Genomic DNA, 17,501 nt, shown 5'->3' on the forward strand with positions numbered 1-17,501 from the left:
TTTGTTTTTCCAAAACCTCTTCATCAATGTACTCTCCTATTCTTTTAGTATTAATCTCATCATTTTTAAAATCATAATCACTATTTTCAAATGATTCAGATTCTTTTAAATTTTCATTCTTTTCACCCACCCTCCTGAAGTTGTGTACTACATTCACCAACCTGACAGGCCATAATATTGCCATCAATTTCAATATATATATTGATTTCTCTTTCAGGAGCTATACCAGCACATATATCAAACAAAACCTCATCACCACTTACTTTGTAACACACATCTCCAAGCTTTGTGAAATATATTTTATTACCAAAATAACCAACCTCACTAGCCATTTCGTTCAGTTTTGAAATAGACATTTCATACACATCCTTATAATCAAATTTGTACATTACATTCCCCCAAAAATGTAATGTAATAGTTGTTAACAAACTATCATTATTATCTGCAAAAACAAAAAGGAACAAAAACAAACACAAAACAGAACCAATTACAATTTCAATCACAGAAAAATTCATACAAAATCATACACAAAAAAAACAAAATAAAATGAATAAATGTACAGACAATAACAACAAAATGAATAAATGTACAGAAAATAGACAACTAGAAGCACGCACATGGGACAAATAGAATATTACGCAGACAGAAAAAAAAATAAATTAAAGGCCATTGTTGGTTTCCAGACAATAACAACACAATGAGACCATAGTGTTGGAGATTTCTGAACGAAGCACAAGAGACCACTTTCATTTTTTGGGACCACAAAAAACCCTATATTTAACGCTAAAACACAAACCCGTTTGCCTATTTTACAAAACTTACCGTATGAAGGTGAAGCAGAATCATTGAACTTAGGATTCCGAAGTGGCATTGCTTCCTCCTCAATTAACGATCAATTCTTGATTCCAGTTGAAGGAAGAATTTTTAGGGTTTTTGGGATTTGAGAGAATCTACTATGATTTGGGGGGAGAGAGTTTTACAGTCGTGTTTTTTACCTTAGTCAGTTTTTTACCCGCCTTGCCACGTCATCAAGTTATGCCACATTTCAGGCCACTCGTGCTGCTAACTGTGTAACTTTGGCCCAGTTGGCCTCTTTTCCCGCCCACGCCACCTCATTAGCCACACAAACTGCAAGGTGTTTAAGTTGCGCACACGTGGATGTCAAAACCCTAAGCTCCAAATCTCTCTGCCGTGTTTTTGGACGGGTTTGGTCGGAATGACCAAAATTGCCGAAAAATCAATACATATGGGACTAAAATTGCCAGTCCTATAGTTACGGTCCTAATTTTGCCACACCCTCATACTTACAAGACCAATTTTGTAATTTTACCTATTATGAATATAATATTTAAATAGTACTTAACTTTTTTTAATTATATAGTATTTCACATTTAACAAATTCATCAAAAAATTTATAACTAAAAGAATTCTATTTAAATTTAAATAAATCATATAAAAATGTACTACATTTGTAACGGCTTCTGTTTTAGGAATAAACTTCATTATCACAAAATATGGATCAATTCCTAAACCCGTTCCAAAAATTATACCAAAATGAGACATGTATGTCTTTGTTTTAAAAAAATATTACTAAAACTGAAACAAAAATCCAAACGCCGTTCCAAAAATTGGTATAATAAATTCAAAATTGTCATTCCAAAAAGAGTTCCAAAGTCATTTTTTGCATTCAGTTAATTATTATAACATTTATGGTGGCCGTTACAATATTCAATACAATTAGGAACGGTTTCGTCTAGAGCCGTTACAATTCTTTTGTAACACCTGAAATAAAAGCAAATGGGCTTTCGTTGCAAAAAAGTCATTCTAAATTAATAAAAATTATTACAAAATAAAAATAATTGTTCCAATAAAAAAAAATTTATAGCGACATGTGTATATTAAATAAATACAAGATTCAGTATCAGATTACAATAAAAAGATCTGAACGGCAAAGATTAACACACAAACACAGTAAATTTTAAGAGAAATTTGACACCAAGATAGATAGAAACTAAACTATATGTATCTGCAAACTTAGTTACATTATCTGCAAACAAGAAGCATACATCCCCTTGATAATAATTCATCACATTCACAAGAACAATCAGCAGCTAAAGCATGCAAACAATTTCTTCGGAACGTTGCCCGTTGCTCGATACTTAGCAGCAGCTTCCTCCACCATGAGCAGGTCTTTCCCTCGGTCGGCCTCCACCATTGCCCTCTTTTCTTCACCAGCCCTATGAATCATCGCCGTCTTGTTCTTCATCTTCGCTGCGTATTCGGCCTTCTTCTTTTCAATTTTCTCCTGTTTTTATATGAATTCGGAAAAAAATCACTTTCCCTTTGCCGTCAGAACTGAACTCACAACTTTTTCCCACCACAAAAACAGAAGCTCATGGAAACATAAACACCACCTCGGAATCCCATATAATTATGTATCAAGATTCTTAGCAGTAACCAAATTAGGACAAAAAGTGTCTTACCTCAATCTGCTTCAGCTGAGCTTCTAAGGATGCCCTTTTGGCATTCTCCCAAGCATCCACACCAGACAACCTTTTGTATGCTCTGAAAGAATTAATACACACTCTCATGTGAATTAATACAAATCAGGACAGAACATGAACAACTCATGTACTAACTCCTTGTTGTAAAATTCTTATTCAAACTTGCAGGTTCAGCCCAGCCAAACCAATTACATAATAATTTGCTGTGTCACCGGTCAATTTCTCTGAACTGTACATCAATCATAAGGTAAGCGTACTGCACTTTTTATATAATCAGTTCAGATTCTACTGAACTCGATTTGGATTAGAGTTTCACATGATTCGTACAAAGAAATAGAGAAGCAAGAATTACTAAGAAAGAAGAATCCCCATACTTGTTATCAGCCTTAGTTTTCTCATTGTCTTCCCATGCTTTGATAAGAGCCAATCTCTTCTCCCTTTCAACCTCTGCAAGCCCACCATCTACACACCAAATTTCACCGGATAAGAGTGTAATTATCATATATATATATATATATATATATAATATTTTCTTAATTAAAATCAATCAAAAAATATATAAAAAAAAAGAAAGAAAGAAAAATAATTAAATCCCAGAAATTACCCCTATCATTGGGTTTTTTCCCAACTTGAAGATGGTGTTGTGGAAGTGGGACAAGTGCTTTTCCTTCAGCAGAAGAGTGGTGGTGGCGTTGTTCATCAGCTGATCTCTTCGTTTCTTCTTCTCCCATTATTGCCTTCTCCCTTAATATGTCTAACTTTGATAGAGTACGAGAATGTCTGGGTATATCCACCACTTGTATTTATTTTTCAACCCTTAGAAAAACACCTTTTAAATCCTTGCTCATATATTTCAAGAAAATTACATTTTTGGTCCTCATAGATAAAGGGTATGTCATTTTTAGTCCCACAGTTTACGAATTTAACATATTTGATCTCACAAACTAAAAAATTATAACTTCAGTATTATAATTTTTTATCCTATTAGACCGAATGTGCCATAATTTTTTATTCTATGGAACCAAAACAACTATAATTTTTTGTCTTATAAAACCAAATATGCTAAGATCATAAACTGCGGTATCAAAAGTACAACACCCTTTATTATGTAGGGACAAAAATGTAATTCTTTCATTATTTTTATTTATATTATGTTAATATAAAACACAAAATCAAATATATTAAAAACACACGTAGAAGGAAACAAAACCCAAATATTCACAAGGGGGGTGGGGGTAGGTAGATACAGTTGGATAATGCCAAAAAAAAGTGGCGAGGTGGGGTTATAGTGATAGGAAATTTCGGTTGGATGTTGCTGTCAATATTTATTAAAGGGTAAGATACATTTTGTGTCTTTAAATATTCGTCTGACAATTACTCTTTTAAACTAATAAATATAACATTCACTTTCTATAATTAAATTTTTAAAACAATATTACCATTATATTGTATATATATATTTAATTCAAAAAATTGTTTTTAGAAAATTTACATTTTAAGTTTAATTAAAATTTTCTTAATCCGAAAAACATCTTTTATTTATAATAAATGAGTACAATAAATACACAAAAAAATTTCATGAAAAAAATTATTAATTTGATAATGAAATTAAGTTATTAACTATTTATTATTTTAGATAAAAATGAATATTAAATATATTTATTCATTTTTTGCAAAAGTATTTAACTTTTGATTAAGCATAATTATATTTGTTAATTTCTTTTGAAAAATATATATGATTTGTTGGTTATATTATATTCATTGTGTATCTATTATATATATATATATTAGTTTATACTCCACTTTTAATGTAAATATTTCACTTTTTTAAAAAAATTAATCAAAAAAAATTACTGATGATTTAATGTGAAAAATATTAAAATACATTAAAATAATATAATTGTTCTAGGCATGAGGGACATTTTGTCCAATGAAGGAGGTAAATGTTATATTTGTTAGTTTACGGAGTAAGTGTTACATGACGAATAGTTTACGAGGGCAAAGTATATTTTACCCTTTATTAAATGTCCCAAATACTATATATATACATCTATACACTAGTCATACTAACACGTCAATTTTATGTGTATATAATAAATACTTTTTAATACTTTAAAATATATTATAAATGAAAATATAATTATAAAAATTGAGGTGTTAAGTTAATTTAAAATTTTAAAAATTAAATAAGTTAATAATTTTCTGAGTTGAAGGGCATTTTTAAGATCATATAAAAATAATACAACTATATCAAAATTGTCATTCATTATTTATAACATATTTTTTCTTTATAACAGTATAGATAACGTAGTTTCTAACAAAAATTGGTGGGTAAAAGATTAAAGTAGAAGCACGTTTGTCAAAAGGTTAAGTCTGGACGTTACATCAATCCTATATCCTCAAATTCTCTGATTCAGAGTAACGTCAGGAGACTGTTCCACTTTTTCCCCACCTCACTCTTTGAGATCGTCCAATGAAGGTTTTCTTGACAATATTTGGAGATTTTTCTATTAAAAAATAAATAAATAATAAGATCTAAATTTGAATATCGAACCTTCGAAATTATTTATGTTTTTAAATTTACGTGGGCGGGTTTATTATGAAATAAATAATAAAAAAAAAGTTTGTGATTGTTTGAAAATTTTAAATTTGGAAAATTAGAATGGAAAAATTTAAATGCTGACGTGGAAAGCTGAACAGAGCTATAATATCATCTTGCGTTACGCTTATGATTTCTCCGGTGAAGGAAAGAAGATGAGATTACACTAATTCCAACCAAAAAAAGATATAGAAAAGAAAAGGCTTAGGAAAATGTTTTTAATGTTCAATGATTATCTTATTTAAAAATTTAAATAGTTAAGTTAATTATTTAAGATTAATATTTTTAAATATTAATATCTTAATACATAACTTTTTTTTTTCTTATAAATAGGAGAAGATGAAATTTGAACTCAAAATTGCTTATTTAGCTTTGTTCTAATACCATATTAGACAACTATTTCATTTAAAATTTTAGATTGTTAAAAAGGAGAGTCATCGAACATAAATATTTTTAACATTAGAAAGCTACTCTGATATCTATGATTTGATTTGTGAGCGTGCGTTTTTAGTATTGGTTCAAAGTTTTTGAATCTTGGTGTTGAGTTTGGGTTAATTGAGCAAAAATACTTAAGAAAGGGTACCTGCAAAACAACACGTTAGCACTCTGATGCTTAAGTTAGTCCCGTATTTAAGAACAAATAAATATAGAAATAAAATAAGAATTTCGTACGCAAGAGGACGACTTAGAATGATAGAGTAGCAGCAAGAGAGGTTCTCTAATGTGGAAGGGGGTTGTCTATTGAGGGCTGCGTCCCCTATTTATAGAGAAGGAGTACCCCTATAGTAGGAGTTCTAGGGGGAGCTACGTGTCTGGCAAGGAAGGCGCGATTCTGGTGGATAAGGTTACACCTTATTCGCTCATTGAGCAGCAAGTCTTCGGGTGAGGAAGGATTCCTTCTTGGTGAAGACTCCTTCCTGGTGGAGAGTCCTCTTAGGCTGAAGAGTCCAATTCCTTGAGGGCACATTCCTTCTCTGCTGGCCTTGGAAAGGTGCAACAGGTCTTCGCACTGGATCTCTTTCCTTGGGCTGAGCTTATTGGGCCTCCCTCTTAGGCCGAACCCTGCAGGGTGCTTGCTTCTTGGGTTGAACCTAGCACTCTTGGACGGCCTAACTTTTTCCTAGGCCGTCGCGCCTGGCTTGGTCTTTGCATTTCTTCTTGGGCCAATTAATCTTAGGTCATACCCATCCTTCAATCTCCCCCACTCTAAGGAGGATGTCTCCTAGCTCCTTAGAGTAAGTGCTCTTGTATCACCGGAAGAAGGAACCCGACTGCCTCTGTAAAGAAGGAGGGCGTCTCCTAACCCTCTGCAGGAGGATCCTGTCTTAGTTAGTCTGGCATTCATCTTTCTGATTGCCTGCTGAAGCTTTAGCTTATTGGGAAGCATATCTCAAATTTTTTGGAAGGCTGATCTAATGGTCGTAATTATGGCAAGAGGTGCGTTCCTTAGGTAACCGTAGCATGTACGTTTGGTAACCTTCCTCCCACGCGTGTGGTAACTGTCCTTGGTGCAACGGTTTTTAGGGTCGTGGGTTAATAACTCCTCCATTAGCAGCCTTTTGATTTCTTCTCTCTTCCTCCTTCAAAAAGTCTTCTTCAAAGCACCAGTATCTCTTTCGAGCTCTTATCCTCCTTTATAAGTATTTTCTCTCCATTTTTTTCAGAGTTTTTTTCTTTCTTTAAGAAAAATATCGTCTTCTAGTGAGTTGGTGCGCTTTCTCAAAGAGACTTTTCTAAGCGATGATCCCTCATAGGCAACTTCCAAGAGGACGGACCCTATCTTGCTTTGTTTTGGAGAGGGCCAAAGGAGGAGCTTGAGGTAGGCTACTGCTGCCGCCCGCCGTTTAATAGATGAGGATACGGATGAGGAAGAGGGAGAGAACAAAGGGGAGGGCTCTTCCCCTGGTGTCACGGGCTGCCCATTCACTAGGCCCCGTGACGCGCACTTCGGCCACTCAACCGTTCTACATGGCCGACCACTCAGCCTTCATCGACAGACGCTGGACAACCAACTAGTCTTAGAGTCCTAGGTGTAGGCCTTTTATTGCTTTGTTACTGCTTTGTTATTTGCTTTCTGTTGTTTAGATTCCTCAAGGGGACGTTATACCTCTTGAGTTGCAAATTTCAGCTTTTCTAGTGTCTAGTGTAGACAATAGGATTTATTTTTTTAAGCCTATTATAGGGGGGAATGAGTTCAAGAAGCTTGGTTTAGTGACGTGTTGGAGTCCCCCTCAAGGCGAACCCCTTGCTCTAGCATCGTTGATCATTGTATATGCATTTTCAGTTCAATGCAATTTGGTTTTCTGAATCCGCGTGCGCAATTTACTGTTTTGTGATTTGTTCCTCCCGATTGTGATATATTCGGCGCGCTGCATTTGTGCCGAGCGGAGGTATTGGCGGACGTAGTCAGCGGACTACTAGCCACACGACGCGTTGTGTGATAGGCGCCTCGTGAGAGGTGGTATCAGAGCCTCGTGCCACGATGGGGCCGAGGCGGACCGCTACTGCTGCGAGGGCATCGGGGCAAGATCCGGAAAGCCCGCGACATGCCGCAGCTTCAACCAGCGAGAGAGCTGAGAACCCGGAGGACGGACACTCCCGGTTGGTGGAATTGGAGACGAAGGTCTCTTCTCTAGAATCTGAGATCACGGTGCTGAATTCGGAGTTGGACGAGTGTCGGCACGTGATTCAGGAGATGGCTGGCGTATTCGGAAACGACAGCATTGCCGAGATGCGGCGTGACATGGAGCAGATGTCCATTCAGATCGGACTGCTCCAGCGTGCAGTGGGTAGCACGCCTATGGTTGCTCACGACCCCGGTGCTAGGCTTCGAATACCAGAACCGAAGGCCTATAGCGGTGAGCGGGATGCGAAGGAGGTCGAGAACTTCCTCTTCGACATGGAACAGTACTTCCTTGCGGCAGACGTGCGGGACGAGGCAAGGAAGGTTGCGACTGCGACCATGTACCTGACTGGTGACGCAAAGCTGTGGTGGCGGACCAAGTTTGCGGAAATCCAGGCTCATCAAATACAGCTCGACACGTGGGCTCTTCTACGGGAGGCGATCAGAGAGCAGTTCTTCCCCGAGAATGTGGAGTACAATGCCAGGAGGGCATTGCGAAAGCTTGAACATACAGGTTCCGTGCGGGAATATGTCAAAGCTTTCTCAGCGCTGATGCTGAACATCCGAGACATGTCGGAGGCAGACAAGCTGTTCACTTTCATGGAAGGCTTGAAACAGTGGGCGAGAAACGAGTTGCAGAGGCAACGAGTGACCGATTTGAGTTCGGCTATTATAGCGGCCGAACGCCTGGCCGATTTCAACCTAGAGACTCAAAAGGATAGGCAGGCGACGCCTAGTCCTGAGCGGGAGAAGTCGAATGGGACGAGATGGTTCAGGAATAACTTCAACAAAGGTGGGGGAGACCAGAGGCCCCATGCTCAGAATGGTTCACAGGGCGGTTCGGATAGGAACAGGCCCCAGGAGAACAGGCAGGGAGCACCCGAGAGGAGGAGAGGGTGTTTGATCTGCGATGGTCCGCATATGTATCGGGATTGCCCGAAGAGACAGGTGTTGAATGCATTGGCAACGACCTTTACCGACAAGGCGTCGTCCTCAAAGAGTGTGGAGCCACAAGCAGAGGCAGGTGGTGAGAATGACACGGAGGAGTATGAGGACAACTTGGGGGCCGTGAACCAATGGTGCAACACATTCTCTACGGTGGCGGCAAAGAGAGTTGCGCCACCCCTTGCGAAAAGGACCATCCCGGCGCTTACTGTGGAGCAGCCGGAAAAGACTGTCCCGGCTCTTACTGTGGAACAGCCGGAACAGAAAGAAGAAGAAGTCCAGCCCCGGATTCCTCGGAAGAAAGGGTTGATGTTCGTTGATGTGAAGATTCATGGCAAGCCGATTCGAGCCATGATCGACACTGGAGCCTCTCACAACTACCTTGCGAGCGCCGAAGTGGCGAGACTCGGGCTCGTGCTGGAGAAGGGAGTTGGGCGTGTGAAGGCGATCAACTCGGCTGCACAACCCATTGCCGGTGTAGTGTAGCCAAGGCTGATTAAGGTTGGTGCTTATGAGGGCAAGACCAATCTTTCTGTTGTGGCAATGGACGACTTCAAGCTTAGCTTATCGCTTGAATTTCTACGGGATACACGCACTGCTGTCTTACCTCATGCCGATTCGCTGATGATGTTGGGGGCGAAGCCGTGTGTCATTCCTACCTTGGCCGGACGTACTAGAGAGAAGAACTTGTCGGCCATGCAGTTTGAGAAGGGGCACAAGCAGGATGAGATCTCCTACTTGGGTACCCTTTGTTTTGAAGAGATGGAAGAGGTGTCAGGGCCCACCCCGGGCGGTAGTAAGGAACTGTTAGGGGAGTCTAAAGACGTGATGCCAAACGAGCTGCCTCGGAAGCTACCACCGAAGAGGGCAGTGGATCACGAGATCGAGTCGGTGCCTGGCACGAGACCGCCCGCTAGGGCACCGTACAGAATACCGCAACCTAAGCTTGTGGAGCTTAGGAAGCAGTCAGCAGATGCCTTGAGCCGCAGGGCGGACTTGGCGAACTTGGAGTCGATAGCAGCGCTCTCTTCTAGCGCGGCTGCTATCTCTACGAAGGATCAGGTGCGGGAGTTACTACCGAGAGATCCCGCGGCGCAACGCCTGATTCGGCTTGTCGAGCAGGGCAAGGCTCGACACTTTTGGATCGAGGATGGATTGCTGATGACCAAGGGAAACCGCGTATACGTTCCGAGAGGCGGGGACCTACGGAAATCACTTCTTTCCGAATGCCACGACACACGTTGGGCGGGACACCAAGGACAGGACCGCACGTTTGCTTCGGTGCGGAGGGCCTATCATTGGCCACAAATGCGGGTCGATGTCGAGACGCATGTCCGCACTTGTTTGATTTGTCAGCAGGACAAGGCAGACCATCAGAAGAAGGCTGGTTTGCTACAACCACTTCCCATCCCAAAGCGTCCATGGGAGAGCGTCTCCATGGATTACATCTCTGGATTGCCTAAAGTCGGGGACTTAGGCTCTATTATCGTCGTGGTCGATCGTTTGTCAAAATATGCTACATTCATCGCAGCACCCAAACACGTTACAGCAGAAGGGACGGCTCATCTCTTCTTCAAGCACATCGTCAAACATTGGGGACTGCCAAAAGATATTGTCAGTGATCGCGACTCCCGTTTCACTGGCGTCTTCTGGACCGAGTTGTTCAAACTCCTCGGGTCCACACTTTCCATGAGCTCGAGCTATCATCCACAGTCCGATGGTCAGACAGAACGCTTTAATTCTATGTTGGAGGACTACCTTCGGCACTTTGTGCGAGGTACGCAGAAGGATTGGGTGAAGCTCCTGGATGTCGCTCAGCTGTGTTTCAATGCTCAAAAGAGCTCTTCGACTAACAAGAGCGCTTTTGAAATCGTCACTGGGCAGCAGCCGCTCCTTCCTCACACTCTTGACATCCCACAAAGTGTGAGATCCCCTCTTGCTCGAAGTTTCTCCCAGGAGTGGAAGCAGAATGTTGATATCGCTAAAAGTTGCCTGGAGACAGCTCAGAAGCGGATGAAGAAGTATGCAGATCAGAATCGCCGCTTCGTTGAGTTCAATGCGGGAGACCTGGTGCTGGTGAAGGTCCCGGATCCGAGATTGTCAAAGTCATCAAGGGGGAGAGATCCTCGGTTGATGCAGAAATATGTTGGTCCTTTGCCGGTCCTTAGGCGTATTGGGACGGTAGCATACAAGGTGGAGCTGCCGCCGTGGTGGAAGATCCACAACGTCTTCCATGTCAGCCAATTGAAAAAGTATTCAGCAGACAGGGAAGACGATACCCGCAATCAACCCAGCCGCCCACAACTCGAATTGAAGAAGATGAAGGAGAAGGTGGCTGAAGCGATCCTAGATCACCGAGTGACGAGTACCGCGAAGAAAGACCACATAGAGTACTTGGTGAAATGGAGGGGATGCAGCAGCGAGGAGAACACTTGGGAGCGAGTGACGAACCTAAAGGCGTTTCTACCCCTTGTCGAAGCGTACCATGCTTCCGTAGCGCCGGGGACGTCGCTATCTCAGGTGGGGGAGAATGTCACGGGCTGCCCGCACACTAGGCCCCCGTGACGCGCACTTCGGCCACTCAACCGTTCTACATGGCCGACCACTCAGCCTTCATCGACAGACGACGGACACCCAACTGTGTTAGAGTCTTAGGTGTAGGCCTTTTATTGCTTTGTTACTGCATTGTTATTTGCTTTATGTTGTTTAGATTCCTCAAGGGGACGTTACGCCTCTTGAGTTGCAAATTTCAGCTTTTCTAGTGTCTAGTGTAGGCAATAGGATTTATTTTTTTAAGCCTATTATAGGGGGGAATGAGTTCAAGAAGCTTGGTTTAGTGACGTGTTAGAGTCCCCCTCAAGGCGATCCCCTTGCTCTAGCATCGTTGATCATTGTATACGCATTTTCAGTTCAATGCAATTTGGTTTTCTGAATCCGCGTGCGCAATTTACTGTTTTGTGATTTGTTCCTCCCGACTCTGATATATTCGGCGCGCTGCATTTGTGCCGAGCGGAGGTATTGGCGGACGTAGTCAGCGGACTACTAGCCACACGACGCGCTGTGTGATAGGCGCCTCGTGAGACCTGGGGAGGAGAGGGTAAGATCTCCATCTAAGGAGGTAGGGATGCTAGAGTCCTCCTCTACGGATAAATCATTTGGGTCTCCTTCGAAAGAAGGGGACGAGGCAGTCCCGTATGTGGAGGAGGGAGTGGAGGAGAGGGCCCCTCAATCGCCAGCAGACTTGGGGTCTTCCACCTTGCGAACCTCCTCCACAAACTAGCTCCTCCAAGAGTGCCACGTTCCTTCCGCTTTTGTTGTATATACGTCTTCCCTAGTGAGTCGTCCTCTCTTTCCTCCACTTAAATGTTTATGCTTCTTCACCTTACAACTGAGGCCAGGTCTCCATTTTTCTGTTTCCCTTTTTTATTTTGAGGTTGCTCATATTTTTCAAGTTCCTTTATATTAATTAGTTCCAAATTCCTTCAAGATTTTGGCCGGGTTTTTTTATAATCCTTCACTTTCATGGTCATCCTGTAACTATCCACCTTTTTGCCAAGTGTTATCGCCTCAAGAAGGATGAGAAGGGGTTCTTCTACTTTGTTCCCGATCTGGGGGTATCCTTCTTGCATCCTCCCCACTCTCCAAAACATTGGAAGCACAGTTATTTCTTTGTTCTCCCTCCTTATGCTTGGTCTTTTACAAGATAGTGGATCTTCGAGACCCCTCCTCCTACGCATTTAGGACCAAGGACAACAGCCTTGTCCTCCTTGTTCAAAAAGTTCAATGCCTCCCCCTATGATTGTCGGACATTAATTGATGAGAGGTTGTTGGCGCACTTAGGGCTGGCCCCTTACAAAACCCTAGGGGGATTCCTTGGGTATATTATTATTTTTTAGTTCATCCTTTATGTTTTTTGTAATGATTGTGATAGGGGGCCGTTCTGGGGGGACACCTACTCCTAAGTCTTGAAAGGGGGCCCCCACCTCCAGCGATTCAAATGGCAAATGCCCTTCCTTCTTCTGGCTGTCACCTACTCGATCAGGATAAAGGGAAGGCCTCCTCGGTGGAGGACTTGAGGAGAGGGGCTTTATCTCCTGGGGACAAGCAACTTTTGTCCCCTCTCAAAAGAAGAATTGGGAGGAATGGGGGCTCTCTATATCTTCAAGGTACCTTTTATCTATATCATGTGTCTTTGCATGTGTACCTTCTTGTAATAGTTTTTGCGTTGTATAGGCCGCTTCGATTTATGAGAAACTCTCTTCTAGGTCTCAAGGGACTCCTCCTATCCTCCCGAATGATGCCCAGAAGCAAAATTTGAAGGATAGGATAGAGCGTCTGAGAAACGAGAATACCAAGTTGAGGAAAACCAAGAAAGAGGTGACGAGCTACTGCCAACAGTTGGAGAGGGAGGTGAAGAAACTACAGAAGGAGGCAGCCAAGCATGAGTGAAGAAGGCGGTGGAGAAGGTAGTGATCGACTTACCCCACTCTGAGGAGGACAAGAATTATCTGGAGGCTTATGGGAAGAGCTGTTTGAAGGAGTTCAAGGGGTCGTGGAGTATTAGCAAGAGGTGGCCAAGATAGCGGGGCCATTCTTTAAGCATGACTTCACAGCTTACAAAGGACAATTCCGGGCTCAAGGGTACCCCCTTGCAGGAGAGGACTCTTCCTTCCTTGATCTTGCCACAGCCTTATGTAACGCGCCTTATTCCTTTGTCGAACCCTCCATCCTACAGGAGTCTTCCCCCCAGATTCAAGTTGGTTTATTTCCTGGCCTTCCACCCATACTTCATCTTTTCAGCTTGGTACTGATCTTTGCAAAATTTTCTACAGAAGGAGATTTGGATAACTATTGGAATAGGCTGAGTCGGAAGTAAGGAGTCCCCTAGACGAATCCGCAGTTGATTTCGCAGCGGGGACCTCCAAGGAGAAGGCGCCTTAGAAGGGAAGGAAGAAGGACCTCCTCTGGCCACTGCCCAATGCCTGTCGTTGATGCTCCTCTAGAGAGAGAGATAGAAGACCCCCGCCTGTGGGGAAAAATCTGATAATGTAATGTGACTGCCGATTGGATGAAATAATTTTTACTTTCTTACTTTGCCTACTTTTCCCCATTTAAAATGGGGATGAGACTATTTTAATTTTCTGCTCTTTGGGATGCTTCTTTTTTTTGTGCCCCCCTGGCCGTAGTTTTAGGCCAGGGGCTTGAAATGCGATGCTTCTAGTTGTTCCGAACATGTTCCGTTAATACTTTGAAGCCTTCAGGCTTGGCTGTGATGAAGGGTTTCCTTCAATTTCTGGATGGATGCCTTCTCAAACTTCTCTTGGCAAGAAGATTTTCTGTAATTTTCTTTGAATGATGCCTCTTGAGAGTTCTTTAGTAGGGTGGTTCCTTTTATCTTTTTTGAAGAACTCCTCCTAGAACTTTTAGGCAAGCGGGTCCCCCTCAATTCCTTTGAGGGATGCTTTCTTGAACTTTCTAGGTAGGCAAGCTCCCTTCAATTTTCTTGCAGGATGTCTCCTTAGAGCTTCTGGGTAGGCAGGCTCCCTTCAATTTTCTTGTAGATGCCTCTTTAACTTTTCTCTCATGTGAGCATTTGAACATATATCATAAAATATGTATTTTAAAAAGAAATAGTGAAATATAAAGCAAATGAGGGCTTAAATTGGGAGTCCCGGATGTCCTTTTGAAGATGGAGGCCTGCATGAGTCTTGGTAGAGCTTACTCCTACGTCTCGCCTTAATGAATGTAATACGACATACCTTTTTTAGAAGGATGTTCGCAGACGTATACTTGGTAAAGGGAGCCCTGCAAGAAAATTTTGACGGGTGTTCTTCAAGAGGACGATTTTAGTAGGGATCCTTTATGAGGACTTATTGGGGGATGCCTTGAAGGAGGATATTTCTGGAACGGGTCCTTTAGGAGAACTTATTGTAGGATGCCCTGTGGGAGGACATTTCTAGAATGAGTCCTTCAGGAGAACTTGTTGTTGGATGTCCAGCGGGAGGATATTCTTAGAAGGAGTCTTTCAGGACATTTTTAGAATGAGTCCTTTAGGAGGACTTATTGTAGGATACCCCACAGGAGGACATTTTTAGAAGGAGTCCTTTAAGAGGATTTATTGTAGGATGCCCTACGTGAGGATATTTTTTAGAAGGGGTCCTTCAGGAGTGCTCAACGGTAGGATTTTTGGGCGTGAAGAGAAGCGAAATGAAGGTGAGAGAAAGAAGAAGAAAAAGAAAGGTGATTTTGAGGGTTTTCACCGGTAGGGGAGAACATCTGTATTTTTTCATCTTTACCATTGGAATAGGAGTCAGGGGTTTTTACCAGTTGAGAGCGGGCTTCTATCGGTAAAATTAATTTCCAATTTTCTTTCTTTATTTATTTTTCCATAAAATTTTTCGGTTTATGTTCAAATGTAGAAAAATATTGCAATTCTAATTAAAAATTCATTTAAAATTTATATTTTAAGTGCTCACCGATGGGATTTTTTGGCGTGAAGAGAAGCGAAATGAAGGTGAGAGAAAGAGGAAGAAGAAGAGAGGTGATTTTGAGGGTTTTCACCGGTGGAGGAGGAAATACAAAAATAATTTACCGGTGAAAGCCCCTCTCTCAACCGGTAAAAACCCCTCACTCCCAAGACAAAGAAATACAGATGTCATCCCCCACCTGTGAAAACCCTCAAAATCAACTCTCTTCTTCTTCCTATTTCTCTCACCTTCATTTCGCTTCACTTCACGCCCAAAAATTCCACCGATGAGCGCTTAAAACAGAATTTTCAATAAATTTATAAATAGAATTGCAATATATTTCTACATTTTGAACATAAACCTAAAAATTTTATGGAAAAAAAACATTAAAGAAAATACAAAAAAAATTTAACGGTAAAAGCCCCCCTCTCAACCGGTAAAAACTCCTCACTCCCACTCCAACGGTAAAGAAGAAGAAATATATATGTCCTCCTCCACCTGTGAAAACCCACAAAATCACCTCTCTTCTTCTTCCTCTTTCTCTCACCTTCATTTCGCTCCTCTTATCGGCAAAAAATCCCACCGGAGAGCACTTAAAACAGAAATTTTCAATGAATTTATAATTAGAATTGCAAATTTTTCTAAATTTGAACATAAACCTAAAAATTTTATGAAAAAAAAAATAATTAAAGAAAACACAAAAATAATTTTACCGATAAAAGCCCCCCTCTCAACCAGTAAAAACCCCTCATTCTCACTCCAACGGTAAAGACGAAGAAATACAGATGTCCTCCCCACTGGTGAAAACCCTCAAAATCACCTCTCTTCTTCTTCCTCTTTCTCTCACCTTCATTTCGCTTCACTTCCGCCCAAAAATTCCACCAGTGAGCGCTTAAAACAGAAATTTTCAATAAATTTATAATTAGAATTGCAATATATTCTACGTTTTGAACATAAACCTAAAAAATTTATGGAAAAAAAACCATTAAAGAGAATACAAAAAAAATTTTGTCGGTAAAAGCCCCCCTCTCAACCAGTAAAAACCCCTCACTCCCCCTCCAATGGTAAAGAAGAAGAAATACAGATGTCCTCCCCTACTGGTGAAAACCCTCAAAATCACCTCTCTTCTTCTTTCTCTTTCTCTCACCTTCATTTCGCTTCTCTCCACGCCCAAAAATCCCATCGGTGAGCACCTAAAACAGAAATTTTCAATGAATTTATAATTAGAATTGCAATATTTTTCTACATTTGAATATAAATTGAAAAATTTTATGAAAAAAAAATAATTAAAGAAAATACAAAAATAATTTTACCAATTAAAGCCCCCTCTCAACCGGTAAGAACTCCTCACTCCCACCACAACGGTAAAGACGAAGAAATACAGATGTCCTCCTCCATCTATGAAGACCCTCAAAATCACCTCTCTTCTTCTTCATCTTTCTCTCACCTTCATTTCACTTCTCTTCTCGGCAAAAAAATCCCACCGTTGAGTACTTAAAACAATAATTTTCAATGAATTTATAATTAGAATTGCATATTTTTCTACATTTGAACATAAAACTAAAAATTTTATGGAAAAAAATAATTAAATAAAATACAAAAATAATTTAACGGTAAAAGCCCCCTCTCAACCGGTAAAAACCCCCTCTCAACCAGTAAAAACCTTTCACTCCCATTCTAACGCTATAGATGAAGAAATACAGATGTCCTCCCCCGTCGGTGAAAACCCTCAAAATCACCTCTCTTCTTCCTTTTTCTCTCTCCTTCATTTCGCTTCTCTTCACGCCCAAAATTCCCACCGGTGAGCATTTAAAACAGAAATTTTCAATTCTAATTAATATTTTTCTACATTTGAAGATAAACCTAAAAATTTTATGGAAAAAAAAAACAATGAAAGAAAATCCAAAAGTAATTTACCGATAAAAGCTCCCTCTCAACCGGTAAAAACCCCTCACTTCCACTCCAACGGTAAAGACGAAGAAATACAGATGTCCTTCCCACTAGTGAAAACCCTCAAAATCACCTCTCTTCTTCTTCCTCTTTCTCTCACCTTCATTTCGCTTCACTTCATGCCCAAAAATTCCACCGGTGAGCACTTAAAACAGAATTTTTCAATGAATTTATAATTAGAATTGCAATATTTTTCTACATTTGAACATAAACCTACAAATTTTGTGGAAAAAAAAATAATTAAAGAAAATACAAAAATAATTTTACCGGTAAAAGCCCCTCTCTCAACCGGTAAAAACCCCTCACTCCCACTCCTACGGTAAAGACGAAGAAATACAGATGTCCTCCTCCACCCCTCAAAATCACCTCTCTTCTTCTTCCTCTTTCTCTCACCTTCATTTCGCTTCTCTTCA

General features: G+C 40.9%; 1 protein-coding gene across 1 annotated transcript; it reads right to left on the bottom strand.

The window, feature by feature from the left end:
- LOC105157661 (remorin) lies at positions 2,004-3,299 on the bottom strand. The gene is made up of 4 exons (XM_011074097.2): positions 3,109-3,299; positions 2,879-2,966; positions 2,484-2,565; positions 2,004-2,305 (listed from the first exon to the last, which is right to left on the bottom strand). The coding sequence occupies exons 1-4, from the start codon at positions 3,233-3,235 to the stop codon at positions 2,105-2,107; spliced, it is 498 nt and encodes a 165-aa protein (XP_011072399.1). The 5' UTR covers positions 3,236-3,299; the 3' UTR covers positions 2,004-2,104.

The sequence above is a fragment of the Sesamum indicum genome, linkage group LG1 (assembly GCF_000512975.1).
Source record: "Sesamum indicum cultivar Zhongzhi No. 13 linkage group LG1, S_indicum_v1.0, whole genome shotgun sequence".
Taxonomy (NCBI): Eukaryota; Viridiplantae; Streptophyta; class Magnoliopsida; order Lamiales; family Pedaliaceae; genus Sesamum; species Sesamum indicum.